Source organism: Bacillus rossius, chromosome 7, assembly GCF_032445375.1.
Source record: "Bacillus rossius redtenbacheri isolate Brsri chromosome 7, Brsri_v3, whole genome shotgun sequence".
Lineage (NCBI taxonomy): Eukaryota > Metazoa > Arthropoda > Insecta > Phasmatodea > Bacillidae > Bacillus > Bacillus rossius.
Window position 1 is genome coordinate 33,688,051 of NC_086335.1, and position 22,106 is coordinate 33,710,156.

At 36.4% G+C, this 22,106-nt stretch overlaps 1 protein-coding gene across 2 annotated transcripts in view; it reads right to left on the minus strand.

Annotated features, from left to right (window-relative positions):
• Positions 1 to 18,338, minus strand: part of LOC134534436 (urokinase-type plasminogen activator-like) — a 46,633-nt gene extending 28,295 nt beyond the window's left edge. For both annotated transcript variants that reach the window (XM_063372903.1, XM_063372902.1), the window contains exon 1: positions 17,876 to 18,338. In XM_063372903.1, the coding sequence (XP_063228973.1) occupies positions 17,876 to 17,960 (85 nt within the window). In that variant the 5' untranslated portion in view covers positions 17,961 to 18,338. The remainder of the gene's footprint in view (positions 1 to 17,875) is intronic.
• Between the last annotated feature and the right edge of the window lie 3,768 nt (positions 18,339 to 22,106).

Here is a 22,106-nt window from a genome sequence, read left to right on the forward strand (position 1 = left end):
CATATATTTTAATTTTGCCATTTGTTAATTTTTGTGATCATTCATTATTTACTATCAGGAGTATCATCACTGTTGAAGTCACTCTGGAAAAAAATCTATGCTAAACACAAATTATTATTTCACAGGAGAAAATTCTTATAGTGGTCGGTCACTATTTAAAACAAGGCAATCCAGAAAATTATAGGCTATGCTCAAAAAGTGCAGAAAATTTTCATTGTTGATGATATCAAAAATTGTTGACGAATACAATTGAAAAAAATATGGTTTCTTTAAAATTTATGACTCAGATATAGGTAAATTATTGATATCTGGTGATACTTATGTTGAAAAACAACGCAAAATAAATTGCAAAATTCTCGTTAGAAATTTTGCTTTGCAAAATAAAGTGTTTTTGATACATCTGGAAACTTTTTTATTCCACTACAAAGTTGTGTCTAAAACGTTTTTGCTCTTTGGGTAAATCTGGCAACAGAGCACACTGAAACAAGGATAGCGCTAATGGCAGAAATCGTGAATTGGAAAGATGCCCATTTTAATGCACTCTTCAATCCAAGGGGAGATACGCTATATCAAGGCCAACCTCTTGTACCGCGTTCAGGGTCGAAGGAACAGCGAGTGAAGAGACGAGTATCCCAACATATATTTGGATAAAACCTGTTATTTTCATGCCTACACAAAATCATAATTTTTATTTACATTTTTGGGTACTTCGTTTTCCGTTTCAAAACAACTTAACAGCAAACAAATTCAACAAAATGGAGCCCATGACATAATTGATAAAAACCTTTCATAAAAATGTTTGTGTAGAAATAATTATTTTCACGTGATTTTACAGTTGTTTTGTCATTGTGCTTCTCTTCGGTGAATGTTGTTCATGACGCCAGATGCAGATGGCGCTGTCCGACCTGCCTGACCTCGGAAGTTCAAGTTCGCCAGCTCTGGTCGGACAGATCCGCTCCGCGCGACTTTACCATCAGCTCCTGACGTCATGCGGAGCGACTGGCTTTAGGCTGTGTTCATAACGCAACTTCGCAACAACCCAACACGCACCCAATGGAAGAACATCATAGTCGTTTATGAAGCACGCGAGTCGCAAGACTGAAAATTGTAAGACAGCAAAAAAAAATTTCTACCTCAGGGTCCTTTGATAATACATATTTATCACGAAAACAAAATATATTGTTAATAATTTGATACAACTGTAATCTTCTTTCACTGTGTGAAAGTGTAAACATGTGAAAAACTTTGTGTACATAATACACAGAACATCGTGGGCTTGTATGCGCTACACTTCTGCGCGTCTTTAACAGTTTTCGGAGCACTTCTCTTCCAGCATGGCCTTCGGAAACGCAAAAAACAAGAAAGTTTGGAAATTGAACAATATTTACGTTTCGTTACTGCGCCAAACGTAGTTTATAAACCGGTACTCTAAAATGTGGTTTGCTGAATATTTTGCACCTTGCGTTCGTGCGCTCTTGATGAGTTTATGAACCGGTCCTTACTCTTCCCAGCGCGTGTGGAGTCAAGTATCGCAGTGGTAATACGCTGCACTCGTATCCAGTCCCGGCAATCTGGATTTCGGATTCCCATGTAACCCCTCCCTCCCCCCCCCCCTCAAATCGCGAATCTATCCAGAGGGCCGTCGAATAGCTCCTTACTGAAGGGCATCACCTATTCCCCTCTCAGTACCCCCTGGTCATTGTCGTGTGTTACCTGCCATATATAAAGACCTCGCTGCCCTACGAGACGTAGCCTACACGCTGGCATCCCAAAAGCGCGACAGAAGCGATGCAAAGGATGCGACACGACAGATAATTATTGCAATTTTATGTATATACGTTTTTTAAACCGCGCGGCAAACAGAAACCAACAACTGGATATATATATATATATATATATATATATATATATATATAATTTTTTGCTATTACCACTACATATACGACAGCCATCTATCTATGCCTACAAGATGTTTTTTAATGGAGCTTTTTGGAAGGAAAAAAACTAACTTAATAATGTATACACATATTTAGTCAGAAAAAAATAATAAAACAAACCTCAAAATTACAAGGAAAATTTTTACATTACCAATTTAACAGTTTTACCATGATCGGAAAACAAAATTTCTGAGGCTCATTTCAATAATTTTTCACCAGCTACGGCGGTGTAAAAAGTAAGAAAAAACTTCCTGGCCGGAATCTTGTCCCGCCGACGTCACAGATATTTCGAACGTGAATGATAAAAATGATGCTATCCACATCGCGTCCAACCCATTTTCAAGGCCCCTGCCTATCTTGGCACACACAAACACACACACACGGTGTGCGGAAGCTGCTGAAGAAACCACGCGATTTTGGAAATCGCTCAAGACATCCTAGTGGTGTCTGTACACGGAAAGCACTTAATAATGTCTGCGCTGTTCCCGTGTCTTGTTTTCACAGAAGACTGAACATGGCTAAGAGTTCAGGTAAATCCCGCGGCAGAGACTGTTGGAAGCACTCGAGGGACTTGCATCGCACTGGGAGGACGCGCCGCTACTCACGTGTGCTCCTCGCGACTCCTGGCTGCAGCGGTTGGCGGGGGGGGCGGCTGCGGGGGGCGGCCGGGGGCGGCGGGGCCCGCGGGAGGTTCTGCAGTCGCCGGACGCGAGCACGCGCACCCGTCACCCTGGCACTGCCGCCGCCGGCGCCGCCGCCGCCTCTTATAGCGCGCGCCCGCTGGCCTCGTTACCCGCCATTGGCGACCCTCCTTCCCCCCCCCCCCTCCCCCCCCCCGCTCCCAGTGGCCGTCGTGGGGTACACGTGCTCCAACTTTCTTGTGTCACAGAATACCGCCAGGTTTGAATCGCTCATAACCACGAGACCGATGTGGTCGGGCCCACAACATATGTATACGTGTTTGTCGGCGCAGTATTTGTTTCGCCTTGGGCGTCATCGTACAAATGTAGGCGCACGCGCGTGATTGTTACAAAATAACTAAAGATCATTAAATTACATACTAATACGAAACACTTGTTATGATTTTATCCCGAAGTTTTCACTGAAAATATAGAACGCGGATCAAGGGCGTCGTCAGGAAGGGGGGGGGGTAGGGGGGGCAGTTGCCCCCCCCCCCTACTGCCCTAGAGATTCAAAAAAATGTAGCCAAATGCAAAAAAAAGACATACTTTTCCCACAAACCCCCCCCCCCAGGCCATCGGCTGGCGACGCCCTTGACGCGGACCCGAAATTGAGCCTTTCTCAAGGTTTTCGATACTTGGCTTACCTTTCAAACAAGCCATGTCCAAGTCAGGCTTATAGGCCATGCGAGTCCGAAACCTCGAGACCTTCTTTTTTTTTTTTGGTGTAGTGTTTTCCTGTTTCCCGAAAACTATTTAGGCTTGCGTAGTTTAATACTCGTCGTGTATAGCCATGGAGCTAAGAATTGTCAGGAGACGGCATGTGTGACGTCATCGCCATGTTTCTCCGCCCGGAACATTGCAGAAGTGGTGCTTCATCACTTCTGATGATTTGAATTTAATTTATAATATGACCAGAGCTGAATGTTTGTAAATGGTTCCATCACGTCAATATGTGTTTATTTAAAGGTTTGAAGAAAACAACTTTAAGGTTAAATTTGTATTTTATCGATAGCATAACATGATAGCGTGTATCTATTTTATGTCCATATTTTAATTATATAATGCTAAGGAAAAAGAGCAGGTCACAATTTGGTAAAACCAAATTCGTTTATATCATCCGGTCTGCTAACAGAAAGAGACTGCTCATGTGGTCAGCAGTAAACAGTTTTCATGACAAAATGTTGGGTTTAAATTGAAAATTTTAAGTCATAATTTTTAATCCCTATAGTCAAAATAAGTGCAAATTAAAACTTCACTCTTACATTTTTTTTCCCTGGCAGCCTAGAATTACCCGTTCGTCTGAAGTCATTGTCGTGGAACTCTAAATCTTTAGAAATTCATTCATCCAATTATAGACTAAATACTCCCAACGTCCGGAAAATCATATGACACGAAACATGCTCTCAGTTCACGCCAACTTTTATATATATATGCATTTAAACAAATTAATTATGAAGCATTAAATTAAGCGTTAAAATTAATTAATAAATATTCACCCATTGTTATATAATTAATTTAATTTAAATAATGCACTAAAACGCAAAATTACAGAAGAAAAGGTTTTAAGGAAACTACCCTCTTAATGGGATGAATTTTTTTAAGTCAGTTTCAGTATTTTAGACGTGCATACATTAAGCTACTGTGTGACCTTCATGTGTGACACAGCATTTTATGGCCTAAAAATAAATATAAAATAAATACTGTGTAAACAAGTCTATTAGGTGCATTTCATTTTCAAACCTAAAATGAATTTTGAAATCATCTGTTATTGCCGTTTCTACCATCAAAATTATGCAGTTTAGACATATGACCTATTTATGAAAAAAAAATTTCGAAAACACATTCCATACATATATCATGCATTATTTTTGATCGTGAATGTTCTTCTAAAGCTCTGCACATTGATCAGCAGCCCAGGTAAGCTATTCTTAAAGATAAACAACAAGCATGTTTATAAAAATGCAATGAATAAGTTGCTGAACTCATCAAGGTGGAAAGGGCATGTTTCCTAGACTGGGTAGGAAAGGATCCAGTAAGCTCATCATGTTATCAGAAGAATCAAAACTGAGATGGATCTAGTTCTCAAGAAAATAGGGCGAATTTTTGCTTCACAAGGTTAGTTTACATGAGTGGCAGAGACTTACTTGGGATTGGGGTGACGTTTACAAGACGTGCCATAACGTCCCACTTTACTATGATACAATTGGTCTTATTTATGTCTACTATTCAATATCTCAAGCAACAGGGAGAATATCGAAAGTACTAAATGGAAACTAATTTAATCCGACCACTGTTCAACAAACACAACCTCTTGTCTCCCGAAAACTGTTTTTTCTCCATGTTCGGTTAGCTTCCAACGGGCAGTTCAGGAACACGTCCAAGGGCAACCACACGCACGTGGAGGTGACTGTGGTGGTTGCTAAGCAGTTCGTACTCCTGCGTCGGGGTAACAGACTATTATGTGCAGATACCTAGCCCCAACATGATTCGTTTATTCACAAGCACCGAGTGATAGACCAAATTGTCTGGAGCATGGGGGGAGAAACTACAATTGCCGAGAATGAAACCTAGTTTTAGGGCCCACAGCTAAATAGTAGTTTCATGATATATTACTAGCATAGCTAAATTGATTGTGAGAAGTAATGCATCAGCTAGTAACATGCAATCAAACAATTTAAAATTAATTACTTTAATTTGGTAGCCACATATTTTGTGGTGTGCAAACACAAAATATCTGCATCTCCTACTCATTTATATAGAACATGCTTTTTATTATTAAATATCTGGACTAATCAAGGTGGAATAAGCATATTTCCTAAAGTACTATTTTTATTGCACAGTTGGAAACTCTTCTACTAAGCAATTAGTCGTAAAGTAGTTTAATTATCATTATAAAGCTAACACTTTGGATTTGAACCTCCCGCCCGAGGTTTTTTTTGTTAGTAGTTGTGGGCCCACCCAACAGATAGCGTCAAATGTCGCGCCTAACATAGTTTCATTTTTTTTGTAAGAATCGCACTTCTATATCTCACTCCTTGTTCTATGGTATGAAGCTCACTTCTTCGACTTGCATTCTTGGCTCGGATTTGGAAGGTTGTGCTTTCGATGCTGGTCACCTGCACCAGGATGAGTTTTCTCGTTGGAGACTTGTGCAATCTTTGACATGTTATTAATTTAAGTTGAGAGAACTTAATTATGCAATGTTTTAACGATTCTTACTAGTGAGTTCCTTTAAATATATTAAACGAACTAGTATTAGCCTTTATGCAGCTACGGTCTGTTTTCCCAACTGATTTCTATCTGACTTCGACCTAAGATAAGACACTTATTCCATGGACTTACACCTTCGTGGTTTTCCACCGCTACTCAAGAGGAACTCTGGTGCAGTTCTTTGACATACGCATTCCCTATCCCCTGCCCTTCGCGATGATGGTCAGCTACTGGTGGCAAGCTGATGATCAAAAAAAAATTTACACATTTCAGTCTCACTTACAAACTGAAGCTTGTTCGCCCGAGTAAGTAGACTGCCACGTTGCATCACTCGCCACACGTGGATGCGCTGAGATCTTCAGATGCGTGCGCGCACGGCGGACCCGTCCGCAACGCGAGGTCTCGGCAGCATTCTGCGCACGGGGCTCACTAGGCGGTGGTTCTGTTCCAACCGCGCGGCATTGCTCAAGATGTACGAGCAACGAGCTGTTAGTTGGCGCACGCACGTTGCGTTAATTACCGGCCCCACATTCGCCAGCGTCGGTTCCAGGACATCAGGAGTTGCATGCTTATGAGCCATCCTATCGTGCCCAGTTATTCCGTGAAGACAACGAGTCAAATAACGAGTACACGCTTGCCAACATCTACGGTGTCAACAAACACGCGAAAATTTCGCTAGACCAATCGGTGTTACTGATACGTACCGGAAGAGGCAATATACATTTTTTTTTCTTGTAAAAAAACTACACAAATTAACTGATACATTACAGCTACTTTAAAACCATTATTTCATCATGTACTTGAATTTCATTATCACAACCATATTTAGAAACACTCGACATAATTATAATAAATTAAACAAGTTTCAGCACAATCCTCGGGAATACCTTAATTTTTCATTATTTGTCTCGGATTTTTCCAATACACGTCTACTTTAAAACTATTATTTCATCATATAGTTGAATTTCATTGCCATAAAAATGTATTAACAAACACTAACATAAATAAAATAATTTAAACAAGTTTCACAATCCTCGGAAATACCTTAATTTCTCATTCTTTGGGTCTCGAATTTTAACAATACAAGTCTAGGAGGAACCAATTTTTTTCCCCCTTTACAATACTGTATATCTTGTCACGGAGCCCAAAAGTCTAAACTCGTTTTATACCTGTTCTATTCGGTTTACACAACGAGTGCAAACCCATTCGATGTTGCTAAAGGGAGAAAGCCTGAACTAGATTTTGAGGCATTTTTCAGAAACTGGGCAGTACTCCAGGTACCTTTTCCGCATTAAGCACTGGCATAACACGTGGGAAATATCGAAATGCATGAACAACCGAGCTATAACTGATTAAATTCCACTTTTTTTCAGATGATAGAAAGAACTATTCTCTCAGACGGAACCCCAGAAACGCAAATAAAAAATCACTGAAGACGAATATATTATATATTCTTATTAAATTTTATTGGTAAAATTCCCAGTAATATTATTTAGATGTTATGAATTAGAAATATTTAACAAGAGTTCATAATCAACCAGTTATTAAAAAAAATCATATGGCTAGTTTTAAGAAATATATTTGTAAGATTCTGCTACAATTTCTGAATTGGAATGGCATGAATTCTGCGATGGTTTGGATCTAGTGACAGTCAATTTAAATTTTGTGACATTGTATCATCTATTGTATGTTTGACTGTAACGAGTAATTTAGGCGTATACGCATAAAAGTATGTTCAAGTGCAATTCACGCTGGGATTATTTGACAAAATTTTAATTACATTGGTTCATTTGGCAGTCAGAATTTTTAAGTAAGACTTTGAAGTAGGGAGATGACGTCCTTTGAATGTCAAACTACTTCGTGGGATGGCATAAGGTTATTAAAATGTTTGTGGTGATGGGTACTTAATATATGACCTTTGGTCATTAATTTGCAACGTACAGTGTCTACGAACCATGATTTAATTCTTTATCGTAGCCTTTATAAATGAGATTCAAAGCTAGACATTAACTTCAATAGTTAGGTATTTAAGTGAAATAATATTCACGAGTATTTCAAGTTTTAAATATTTCTACCGTCAATTTTGTACAATTATTTAAACTCTTTGATTATTGAATACTTGTTAAATTTCATTAATTTATTTTTTTGATTTTATTTGTTTTTAATTATTGAATTTATTTCTACAAGCATTAGTAATTAATAATTGTATTAATATTTTTAACTTTTGTGAAATAAAACGCAGAAGGTAATATAAGTGTGTATCAGGGTATTTTTGTACAGTAAAATGTATGATAGTTAAATTTATATATATTTCAAAATAAGTAAATATATGTATTTTTTTTGCCAAAATAGGCAATGTTACAATAAATTAATTTACGTTCCTAACTATTATTTTGAGATTGTGACTTGAAATACTGTTTTGTGATAATAATGCATTTAAATGGGTGAAATTGTATTATATATATGATATACAAATGGTTGAAACTTTTGCCCTTAAGCACGATATGATCTTCGTATTTTTATTTCTTTATAATAATTATCTACAAAGGTAACCCGACTGGTTTTGGGAGGTCCTTCACTTCAATTAGATTAACTCTTGTGACCTTAAGTAAATGAAGGGAACAACATTTCAGCAGTGATCCTGCCAGATATAGCAGAATCTTCTTACAGTAATAATATTTAACTGCGAGGAAGTTTCAATATGACACGAAAGTATTACGAGGAAAAATTTTAAAAAAAGTTTATACTGTTTTACTTTTATTGGCAGAAATTTCTTTTACCCAAGCCACCAGTGTGAAGTTATTCCTGAATTTACAAAACAATATATCTTATATGATTGTTGATGGTCGTGGGAAAGCTTAGATAACTCTATGATGCGCCCTTAATACTTGCAACCGGCAATACACTAGTGCAAGATGTGTGTAGCCAAGCGCCTAAATAATGCATCACATTTTGAACTGAAACAAATTAGACAGAACTCTTCACGAATTTTTGTAAAAAATATTTTGGATACACTGAAGGAAATACCAATTATTCATGGACTCATCATCATGATACATAAGTAATGGAAATTTGAAGTATAGTTCGTGAAATGTAAAAACAAAATACAGGAAATCTCTTAAATTCTTCTGAAAAAGCGTCTCTATTTTTCGTTTGGAAACATACTAACCAAGTGAGGTGTCGAAATGTAACTTCCAATCGCATTAATGAATTTACTACTTTCTTGGTCATTATAGTAGTCGTCATAAAATATTAATTAATTTGTTCATTCTGGGAAAATATTTATTGTGTGAAAACTATTATTTGAAGCTTTATATCCATACGCAACAAGGCCGTGACAGTATTCCCCAATAAAAATAGATGACAAATCAATACCTTTGATTGACACTTTATTTGATAACTAAGAAAAGGCATTAACATTTATCTGTCTGTCATTTCCTTACGAGCAATTATACCGCGTCTTTACAAATAAATTATCTTGCAGTGCTGCGGCCTAGGAAGAATGTAAACCTTCTTATACTGAACGTGAAGACACGACGGAAGAACGAAGACATGAAGTAAGACTGAAGTGTCCCTAGAGGATCAAAACGGTCGTCGGAAACGTACGCCTCGTCTTCCACAAGCGACAACGTGGCCTGGGTCTCGAAAATTAAAACCGGAAACGCGTTGGTGGCAGACCCCATAATAGCAACCTGGAATCCACGAGTTTACGCATGGCCTTACAGATTATAAACATTTTCGTTGACACACGCCATTGCGTGCGTACGCCGCCAGTCTCCTGTTGCTGAGGGGCGTTCGAGGACTGGCAACGCTGCCGTCACCACCGTGCATGAAGCCTTCAGAAGAGGCGACGAGGAGTATTAAATAAACTAAGGCGAGTTTCATCTGTCTCACACATATTTGTTTCTCTATGGCATACAGTGTAAACCAGCAATAGAGCTATACCGTGGCATTAGTGGTGGGAGGTCAGTCTGCTGTGGCTTCTGTGGAGGAAGGATCTGCCGCCATTTTTGTGCCCTCACTGGGTTTTAACCGAGTACTCCATAAGTAAGAGCCTTTTTTTAAAATTAAAATTGAATTAATTACATATTTTATTAAATTAATTATTTCCTATTTTTGGATAATATTTACGAAATTTCAAGATGGTGAACAGTTTTCAAAATGACGGAATGTTTTATTAAAATTTAATTATTTTTTTATTAATTTCAAATTTTTCTTGATTTTCTTGCATAAAAATATGGATATTCAATATGGCGGGGGTTACGAAAATTACAACGATGATGTCCAAAAGTTTTGACATTAATTTATAATGTAATGCAAATCTTGTAATATATACTTAATTTTTTAAAGGAAAATTTGGAATAAGAATTGTTTTAATGCATTGTCTTTTTGTATTTCGTAAAACCATCGTCTGATAGAATTAAATTATTACTTCTACGAAAACATAACTTAAAGAAGACATCTTGTTGTAAACTGTCATTATAATATTTTTTTTAATTATAAAAATTTTGGCTCTGTTTGATCATAGCACATAATTAGTGGAATGCTGTGTTATTTATAGTGACCGACAGCAACAAAATAGTTTCTCCTGTGAAGTAATAATGAATGTTTAGAATTGATATATTATTTTTTCAGAGGGTATACAACTGTAATAAAATTATATTAAAACATTAAAAAAATACGCTTTAATTGTTGTATGAACTTAAAAGTAAAAAAAATATTATCTTTAATTTTAAGAAATTTGTTCAACAGTGACAGAATTAACTACAACTCTGTATAATGAAATTTTTTTAATAAGCTAATAATAAGAATCAAGTAATAAACAAAACAATTAATTTTAATGAAAAAAATCGTGAGTTGCTCTTGTCTTTCATTTTCAAATTAACCCTATCCTAACAAATAGACATTAGTGACTTGATGTACGCCCTTGCTATGATCATGTATGTCTGTAGAAGAAAACTACTAGCAGTTTTATTCTACAGACATACATGAGCATAGCAATGGCGTATGTCTAAAAGCCTACATCAAGTCATGACTCCCATTGCACAAATCTTTCAAAGATAACAAACAGACATTAGTGATAAAAATTTTAAGACAACTGATATCAAGCACCCCACACTTGTCATAAGGATCACATATACTTGCAAAGTTTCAAATCGATACGACAATTAGAAGTAGGTTGAAATCGACTTACTAGATTTGATTACATAGTTATAAGTGAAGCAAATAAAAGCGTGTTAAAAATACTGTCAAAAGACAGTATTTTACGGTATTAGAAAAATCATGAAAAATATTTTAAAAATTATTATAATTCTATTTATAGAATGCAAAATAAGAACCTTATGAATATGACAACAGTGAGTTCAAATTCCTTTGTAATGCAATCTAAGCATGAGACAGACTGTAGCAATAGCATGAGATGTTCGTATTGAGAATTTAGTCATGCATGTCTTCAACTGAGGAGACATCCCGAAATTTTTTTTTTCGAATCCGTGAGAATGTCGGTGAGGACATTTGATTTAATTCCGCAGAGGATTGAAGGTCGAATGGGGGACACGCGCGCTCCCCTGAGTGGGCTGGCAACCCGCAACAACCCTCCAGAGCAGAACACGTGATCTCCCCCAGCGCTCGGCTCGTTGTGGGGGAAGAGAAGGGGAAGAGGGGAATGTTTACAAACACTGTTCTTATCGCCGCGGCCCGAATAATGCAACGGTGACACAGTTGTGCTTCTCCCCCCCCCCCCCCCACTCCACGGACAAGCGCGTACAACCCTGGCTGAAAGTGAAAACTCGTGCAGGATTGGCTGGCTTATCTGTCGCCCGTGCACCGGTGCGTACCGGTTGCTAAAGCGTGGTTCCGAGCAAATATCCCCCTCCCCTCCTCCCACAAGCCACACCGCCCCTGGCACAGTTTCCACGTTTGTAGGTGAAGTTAGGAAACACGAGGCCCGTCACACCAGAGAGTCGCCCCATCAATAACCCTGTCGACCCAACCATGCAGTAAGGACGGATCCTTTCTGAGCAAAATACTTTTATCTTTACATAATTTAAAACATTTTCATGGATGTGCCCCATTCGAAGTGGCGGATCCAGAGGTGCACCCTCATTTACTGTACAACTGGAGGTTATTCACACAAATGTTTTTTTTTTTTCTTTTCAAATCGTTGTGTATAGCTCCAATAAATTAACAACAGGCATTTCAAATTCTTTGATACTTTTTCAAGGGAAAAGTATATAGGGTGAAATAGGTTTACAAGCAAATAATTACGTTTCATTTTTTTTTTTTTGGGAATGAATAAAACGATTTCGTATTATTTCTAACTCGGTAATTATTACAACCGTATAAAAAGTACATATTTTTGCTTGTCTTTCCGTGCATCTGATCGATTATTATCAGTATATCTCAACTATTTAAATGCCGATTTAACATGGTGGTACGCGCTGCGAGAAAGCAAACATTTGAAAACAAGCCTAAGTATGGCACATTATTCTTTATTGTGCAGTTATTGGTGTATTAACTATACACATGGAACCCGTTAAAATAATTCTTTGTATACGTGTACACAAATATACTCTAATTGTTTAAATATTTACCGAAATTCATAACCATAAAAACTCCAATTCTGAGTACGTAAAAACTTTCACTAGGGATAGCTGAACGCAGTGGTTTCCATGATTTTAGGAGAGAGTCCGGTATTGAGATCTATAATATTGGTAATCCCCTTCCAGTTTACTAAACAAAGTTCTATACAAATATCGCAAGGTACCGCTAGTGTCCATGGTTTCCATGTTTATCCACTAGTGTCCGGTATTGGGTTCTATATTATTTTGTTGCATGTATTGACATAAGCCACTTTGTAAAAAAAACTGTTTTAATGCTGCAACATAATTATTTCGAAGTACTTTGCTCCTGTGTTTTCTATATTAAGACGTGTTTCAAGGTGGGCGCCTGTCTCCGGTGCCCTTACTGGATACGCCCTTGCGTCATTACTGGTTTTCACAAGGTCATAGAGAAACCACAAGGATGGACAAAAAAATATGAATTATCAAACACACAGAAAAAAAATGGATGCGTCTACATATGTATTTACAATTCATGAATATATTTTCTTGCTGTAAAGCCATTTTATGGTGACTTAGATTAGATGATATTAGCATTACATGAACTAGTATTTATATATTAAAGTTAAATGTCATCGGATTATGATTTTTGTACAGATTCTAGGTTAAGAGCTGAAATATTGCAATTTTTAGTTTCAATCATAGCCGTGTGTCTGGTATTTCAAGTAGGTACATAACCAATTACACCATGGATAATAATATTACGAAGCACTATAATACAGTTTCGACCGAAGCTGCAGGAATCACAAAGTTCGAACAGACAGTTACAATCTGACAGTTAAAATCAGATGTCCATTATTCCTTAATACAGCTAAGATCAAAAGTACATATATATCACAATTTTGGTTGACACGATAAATGTCACAATTTTTCACAAATCACTTCCAAACTGATATATAAAATATAATAGTGGAAAATCTATATCGAGTTCGTTAATGGGCAATATCAGACGTAAGGGGTAATAATGGGGAAGGTTTATTTGAAAAACAGAAAATTCGCTGTAACTTTCATAATATGGAAAATATCACATCCGTTTGAACGTATTATAACTTTTAGGAGTAATACCAAAATATTTTGTCTCAAAATGTTTTTATACGACCAATCATAATTGCAAGAGGTTGAAAAAACAAGGGTTGGAGGACAAAATAAATCAATCATAACTCCCTTCGTAGGCGCATCAAATTTGTACAAATTATGTATTAATTTTACAATTTTAATCTAAAACTGTTATCTGAAACAATTTTTTGATTAGACGAATCATTGCTGCAAGGTATTGAAAAAATAAGGGGTAGAATTTAAAAAAAAGCATAACTCCCTTAGTATGTACACTATCACATCACTTCAAATGGTTTGTAAATCATATGATTGTTATATAAAAATTTTGTCTGCAACAATTTTTGATAAGACAAACCATTGTTGCAGAGGGTTGGAAAAAGAATGGTAACATTTAAAAAAATTCATAATTTACGTACCATGTACACTGTTAAATCATTTCATTATTATCTACAACTTTCGTCTGAGATGATTTTTTATACAACCAACCACCACTGCAAGGTCTAGAATAAACGAGGGATGAAGGGCAAAAAATAATCATAACTGATTTTGTAGGCACATCTAATTCGTTCGGAAATTTGTAAATAATATCTTTTTTATCTAAAACTTTTGTCTGAAACAATCAGAGATAATATGAGCCATTGCCGCAGACGGTAGAAAAAAGAAGGGTAGAATTTTAAAAAATTCATAATTTCCGTACCATGTAAAAATTCGTTCTAATTTATTGTAAAACCTTGAATTATTTTCTTCAACTTTTGTATTAAATAATTTTTTATACTCCCTACCATGACTTCATGGGTCGAATAGAAAGGATTATTGACAAAAAAATCATAGCTCCCTTAGTAAGTAGTGTATCAGGTCCGTTAGATTTTTTTTAAATCTTACAATTTTAATCTAAAACTTTTGTCTGAAAGAATGTTTGATAATACAAACATGGGGTTAAATAAATATGGGGTTGGATTAAAATAAATAAATAAAACGTCCTTACCTTGTACACTATCGAATCCATTTTTATTTTTGCTTAACTTTCTAAATATATTCTAAAAGTATTGTTAAAAGAAATTTTTATCTAACCAACCATTCCTGCAAGATAACAAGGTTTGAAAGTAAAAAATAGCTATGATTTTTTAGATGATATAATATCAAATCTGTTAAAATTTGTTTTGTAATTATTTCAATTTCATCTAAAACTTTGGCTGAAATAATTTTTGATGAAACAAATTATAACCGTCAAAACAATAGTTAAAACTAAAAAAAATAATCATAACTTGTTTAGTTTCAAATTCGTTCGAATTTATTTTAAGCCATCTTAATATTATCTTAAAACTTGGTGCAACGCAAATTTTTATTCGACCTCGTTATTAGTGCAAGGAATGAAAACTAGTGTTCAAATATCAAACTAATTAAATGTTTATCTTAGTTGGCATATAATATGAAATTCTTTCTAAGCTATTCAATGCTGAATACATTGAGTTAAAAATATTTGTACTATTTTCATTGCTGGCAAACAGACCAAAATTTCATTGATCATTTTGTAATATTAGAGAACATAAATACGTTATGTAAATTAATTTCTTAAAATGTTCCAGAAGTTTATAGAAGTTTCCAAAAAAAATTCCAGAATAAATAGGTACTTTGAAATCTACCTACGTCTGTAAGCTGTGCCGAAAGCGATTTTTTTTGTTGCAGTCAGTAAAATATTACACGATCTTTTGCCAAGAACATTCTCTATCTTGCGGGGATTTTTTTTATTTTTAAAATGGACTGGATATACTCTCAACATTCAACATATAATCTGGGGCTTATGTAGAGGAGATGTCGTTCCAAACTACAGAATGTCTATAATAAAATGTCCATAAAATAATGTCCCTGTTTCAATGGTATATTATAATAGTTTAATTTAGACTCCTTACAACAGATGATACATTAAATTGAAGGTAAACTAACCTAGGTTATCTTACAAATGTACAGTATTGGCACCTTTAATTATACGGCACACATCCAACCTTAAGTACAATTTCGTTCCACACTTTGGTTAACAGGTAGGTAGCGGCGGAACGCAGAGAAGATCCTTTATTAAGCCCCAAAAAAAATCGCATGCGTTATGTCAGGTGAACGTGGAGGCCAGCAGAAAAGAGCTCTGTCGTCTCGACCACTACGACCAATCCAATAGTCAGGATCTTCATCGTTGAACCACTCTAGGACAAAGAGATTTCGATGGGGAGGGGCTCCATCATGTTGCCAAATATAGTTTGCATGTTCACCCTCTACTAATTGGGGAAAGAGCCATTCTTCGCACTGCAAGCGAGAAAACAACAAAGCTGTACTCGCACATGTGCTTATCTAAAACTGTTTTGAGTTACTCTCTAATTGTAACCTTGCACCAACACTCTACAACGCTTGCAGTTGATACTGTTAAAATTTATAAATGGGACATTCTTTTATGGACATACTGTGCTTTGCCAACCTGTTCATGTTTAATTAGAAATGGCCTTGAACGAAAAATATTCATGCTGTGTACATGTTTACTTGAAGTAGTTCAGAGTCCCGTGTGACCGCGCGCTTATTCAAGCAAGTAGGTTCCTCACACGGGCATCGAACCCAGGCAGCCGGCGTGCGGAGGTCGCCCCTACAACTGAGCACAAGAGAAGTGTGCTGCTCCGCCAACAGGTAAAGTCGCCACCTGGCCAGGCTGCCAGACGTGCAGAGCGCCAGGTATAAACGCGCCCCTTATCAAACCACTCCACATTTACCGAAGGTGTCCGAATAATAATAAAAAAATGTGAGGGAGTCTTTCAGTGATCGCCAGAGATGTGTGTGATATCTAACCTCGGTAACAAGCAAATTCTTGTGTTCTCATGTTGCAAACATTTTCTCTGCAAGTCTTATAAGTGTTTATAGCTTTAATCTTATTTACATTTAGTTTCATTCCATTAGTTTGGCACCATCAAGTTACATTATTAATATATTTTTGCATCAATATGAAATCACGTGGTGTTCTAATGGTAGTATATATATATTTTTTTTATATCAGCAAAGAGGAGAGCTCTGGTATCTATAATGAATCGGCTCCAATAAAAGCGAAAATTACTTGGAAAAAAAACCGGCTTTCAACCTGATTTTCGTCAAGGAATATTATTGAAATACTATCAATTTTGTTAAAATACATTAAAACAATTAATATTATTGAGTTTCCCTTTGGCTTGGTGAACTTTGGTTCACGCCATTCTACACAGATGGCACAATCGTAGTTACACATTCCCGTTCCATGCAACTTCCTTTCCATTCACGAAATTTCTCCTAGTGAATGCCGTGTACCGAGAGCTAAAATGTTACACATCAGAATAGTTTAAGAACCATTGTAATTCGGCACGCAGACATTTAAGTAGCGCAGTTACGTTTCTTTAATACGCCTCCATAAAATGATATGGTCGCCTCTTTAACTCCTATAGAGGTACGTGACCGACGCTAGTACTGCACGCAAGTTCGGTGCCTGACGCGTATAAGCATAGAGGCGTAGAGGCGTGTTTTACTCGAGCAAGTGTCGCCCTTAGCGCCCTCGCGCTTTTAAATCTCGTGTGCACGGAGCCGGATGCGGTTTTACATGTTAAATATCACTACGTGCGATACAGCCATTTTTCACAATATTGCTTTCAAACTTAAACCTAACTGCGCATTGCAAAGACAAGAACATTACTTACTATGTGAGTAAATGTACGGAAACGTTTCTGATGATTTGTTTTTCTATGTTTTAAACATTTTAATAGTGTAAAAACCATGAAGGCATAAGTCTATGAATTGGGTGTATTTTCCAAAGTAGGGGTGACTCTAGTTAACTCTTTGTTAGCTAGAAAAACCGTAGCTGCATAAAGGCTAACTAACGCTTGAAGTTGGTTGAATAGCATGAAAGGATTTCACTTGGAAGAATCGTAAAAAAAAAATCATGAAATGAGTATTGTTTAACAAAAATGTTAACAGCATATCAGTAAGGAATTAGAGTTATATTTCCTTATGGAAAATAGCAATTGCTATTCAGATGGGTAATTGGGACGGGGGGAGGGTGATGTTTGTCATTCCCATTTTGAGTTCAATTATTAAAATTGAAAAACGGCGAATATCAACATCACAACTACACTTACATGAATTTATTTACCGATGTAAATGTTCGTCTCTGTGTGATGCACAGCGCGGTGGTTGTTGAAAAGGCTCGGCCTACTGTGAGAAATGACTGAATGTTTTGGCTGAGCCTGCAGACGACGCGGGCCCGAGCACCGTGGAAGCTGATGAAACATGTCTCCTGGTTTCCCCGAACCAGGGAGCTGGTGCGCAGTTGGGCCCCCTCGGGCGCGCGGCCGACTAGACCGGTGCATACCTGTCCATGGATCGCCCCCGGGGCTGATAGATGGCAGGGCCGTCGTGTCGGGTCGCGATAGGCGTGACCCGCCGCCACGCAGCATGTGGGCTCCAGTGCCGCAACGCCTCTCGTTACGTCAGCCCCGTGCGCCTGCGTCGCGGCCGGTGTCGCAACCCCGCGCGTCACGTCGTCTGCGCGCACTCCCGTCGTTCCCCAATTTCAATAAGAATGCCCCAGTAATAAAATCTAATAGCATCAACTGTAGGCGTTTGCAGTGTGTTGGTACAAGGGAAGCCTACAACTCACGTAGTTTCGGTTCCCTACCACGTTCGTGCAACTTCGGATTTCTCTCAAAAATTTAAATTTAAAAAAAAAAAAAATCGAAGGGTTAGGTTAGGTTAGTCACAACATGCTTGTTTTCATTGGAAACTTCTGATTGAGCGGCTGAAGTGGCGTTAATACCAAAACGCAAAACGTCGGAAATCTTCGGAAATTCTTGCAGGGAACCGAAACTACGTGAGTTGTAGGCTTCCCGTTGGTTCAAGGCCACAACTAAAGAGTAACTCAAACAGTTTTCAGACAAGCGCATGCGCGAGTACTGCTTCGTTGTTTTCTCGCTTGTAGCGCCACCTACGCAAAATGGCGACTCCTGAACGTAATCAGTAGAGGGTGAACCTGGCAACAGGACGGAGCCACTCCTCATTGGCATCTCTCTGTACGAGAGTGGTTGAACGTCGGAGTTCCTGACCGTTGGATTGGTCGTAATGTTCGAGACGACAAAGCTGTTTCTGCGTTGGTCTCCACGTTCACCTAACGTAACGTCATGCGATTTTTTTTTCTTTTTTGTGGCTTTATGAATGATCGCGTCTACGTTCCGCCGCTACCTAAAGATTTGCCAAGAGTTCAAACACAGAATTAAGAGGCTATTGATTCCATTACTCCGGACTTGTTAACCAAAGTGTGTGAAGAATTGGACTTTAGGTTGTATATGTGCCGTGCCTACATATTGAACATTTGTAAGAAAAACTAGATTTTTTTACCTTCAATTTTATGTATGATTTGTTGTAAGTAGTCTAAATTAAACTATTATAATATACCATTGAAATTGGGACATTATTTTATGGACTTACTTTATATACCTACTTAATAATACCAGTGGGTCTAGAAGCATGAAATTTTAAATTGGAGTTTCTTATATAACGTAGGTGAGCACTAAGAAATAATTTTTGAAACTTCATCCCCTAAGGGGGTTAAATAGGGAATGGAAGTTTGTATGAAAGTTTGTTATTTTTCAAATTATAAGTTATGCAATTTTGTTTAGGCTTCTGTTTGTAAATAAAAATCAGTTTTCTCAATGTTTTTTGTAATTTATCAAAAATTATCAAATAGTTTTCCTTCAGTCACACGACTATTATGATTATATGAAAGAAAAATATACAAATAAATAAGTATAGCCGAGTGAATAATTGTACATAAACATGCACCAAAGTGGATTGAAGGGAAGAAAAAAACAACTGAGGTAACTATAGTTAAGAAATAAAATAGAAGAACTATGGTAACATATGAACACACGATATAAGAAAGTAAACTCCTAGCACACCCTTAATGTGATTACATGTCAGATGTCAGACGGTCATATGCCGTAAGGAATAATTCACTCGACGATATGCAATGTGACTGTCGAAATTGAAAAAGGAAAATGTTATGGTTGTAAGAAATTAGGGAGTGGGTGAGTACAGTCGTTGACGTGTTAATAATTGAAGTCAAAATGGCATATGGATGGCAACATGTTTATTTTTGTTACAATAAAGTTTAAATCTAATTCTTTTTTGATGTGTTGTAAACTTTTTTTTTCCACAATATCTACTTCATGATGGCGTTTTCAGGCTTCTCCCTAGCGCGTTCCTTTCAAGCTATTGGAAGAATTTCTATCATTAGCCCTTTTAAAGAATAAATATCATGATATAATTTCTAAAGGTGAAAATATTTATTTATGCATTTAATTTTGGCCAATATTCTGCTATTATTGATGTATGTTAATATTTGTTGTAATTACACACTACCAACTACACCATCATTAATTATTCGAAGGCTAAAACATAAAATAATCATATGATTAAGGTTTAGTCTTTGACCATTTTAGCCAGGCCACTCACAGTGATAGTAATGTTTTGAATAAGTGCTTATCACTATAACCATCCATGTCACGATAGGACTCCAACATTTACAAATATTATTTTAAGTAATGATTATGCTTGAGAAAAGAAAACTAAAACAATTTATATTTTATTTTATGATTTCTTTAAAACAAGTCATAAAGAAACATATATAAATATTAGTAAATACATTAAACATATATATCGAGTTTGTAATAAAGACATATTGCTATTTACCGTAACACGTGTTCTAATACAGGTTTCAGGATTTTGGCTATCATTTTGGGTTCTTGTCATACTGCCTCCATTTCAATGACATTGTCCTTAAAAAAAACTCCCCTTTTTGACCAGACACGACTTAAATGTTTTTCAAAATTCCTTTTCTTTTAATTTTTAATTTCCCCTCTTTGAGAAAAGATTTATTAAAAAAAAAATAACATTGAAAATATTCATCGATCGACTAACATTCTCCTTGCAGTTATTAGAGCTCTCTTCACAAATGCTTAGAAAACCGAAGCCTTAATCAAGACATTTAAAAATTAAAATATTGAAAAATTGCAAACAATTCCAGAATATTAACAAAAAATGTTTTTTGTTCTTTTTTGCATCTTAGTGGCAGTATCTTAAATTTCACTTCAAATAATTAGAGTAAAAATATATAAAATGTAAAATACAATAATTTTTTCAAGAAAAGTAAAAAAAAAAACAGAATATAAAAGCACTTATATCATTAGCATTCGAGGTTTTTGGGTCGATACCTGACGGGTGCACTAAAAACAAAATGGTGATACTTACTTCCTGCACAATAAACACCAGCAGACATATTGGCAGCAATATTGTAGGCCATGTTGAAGGAATTAAAACATATGGGAAAATAAAATTCAAAATATTTAAAAAAAAAAAAAATTAACATACACTTGCATGCAATAGGGCCGTAGCCAGGATTTTGTGAAGGGGATGGTCCAGTATAAAGCCCGTTTTAAATTGACACGGAAATGGAGACGGATCACATGCAACATAGTTTCTACAATACCACGCAGATGGAGACTGACGCGTACGGATTAGCTCGGCAGCGCTGAGCTCTTCCGTTTACGTTGCTCCGTGCAACCAATAGAAGCCGAGTATTTGGCTGCGGCGGTAGCAATGTTTGTATATGTTCTAAATACGTAAAAAATAATTTGAAAACGAGCATATCTAGTGTTCCAAGTTGACGTTATGGTTTATTTTTATTATAAATGTAAATTCCCCGTGCTATGGTCTTGAAGCATAATATATTCTTGATTAATTAATATTTCGTAACCTTGAAATGCAATCTTATTGGTTGCCATTTTTACGTTTTCGCGCATTACTGAAGCAGCAGAGACGCGATAGTGAAATGTTCCGGGAAACACGTCTCCGTTTACTTGATCCGTCTCCGTTTCCGTGCCATTGTAAAATGGGCCTAAACATTTTAACATTTTTTATGAGAAAGTTTTCTTTATAATTGATATTTAAAAGATAATTGATTGTCACACTAAACTCTATGTATATAGTAGATTTTCAAAACTCTTACGTTACATATATAATTTTAAGTAATGATTTTGCTTGAGAAAATAAAACTGAACCAATTTACATTTTGGTTATTATTTAATCTTATTAATGCTTTTCTTTTGAGTAAATATTGTTAAATGATTTCGTTAAAACAAGTCATAAAACATATTTATTAATTTTATTACATATATAAAACACATATATCGAGTTTGTAATAAATACATATAGCAGCTTACAGTAACACGTTTGTAAACCGTATGCAAAAAGACTACTTGGAAACGATTCCTGCCGCTTCTGTGTATGAATAATGTAAAGGACTGTAATGGGGAGGAAATATATTATTGTAGCTTACTGAGGATTGCAATAATCCTTCCGAAATGATCTCTCTGTAACCTTATGTAGCTAAGTTAGTGTAATTTTCTTATTACGTCTCAGTCGATTTTTTTTTTTTAATTTTGAATTCCGGAAGGGAGGAGTCCGGACCCACTTGGCCATGCTTTATCTTTTGTTTCAAAAATTAAATGCATGGTCACAAAGTTTGAGTGCTGAAAATCATTATCTTA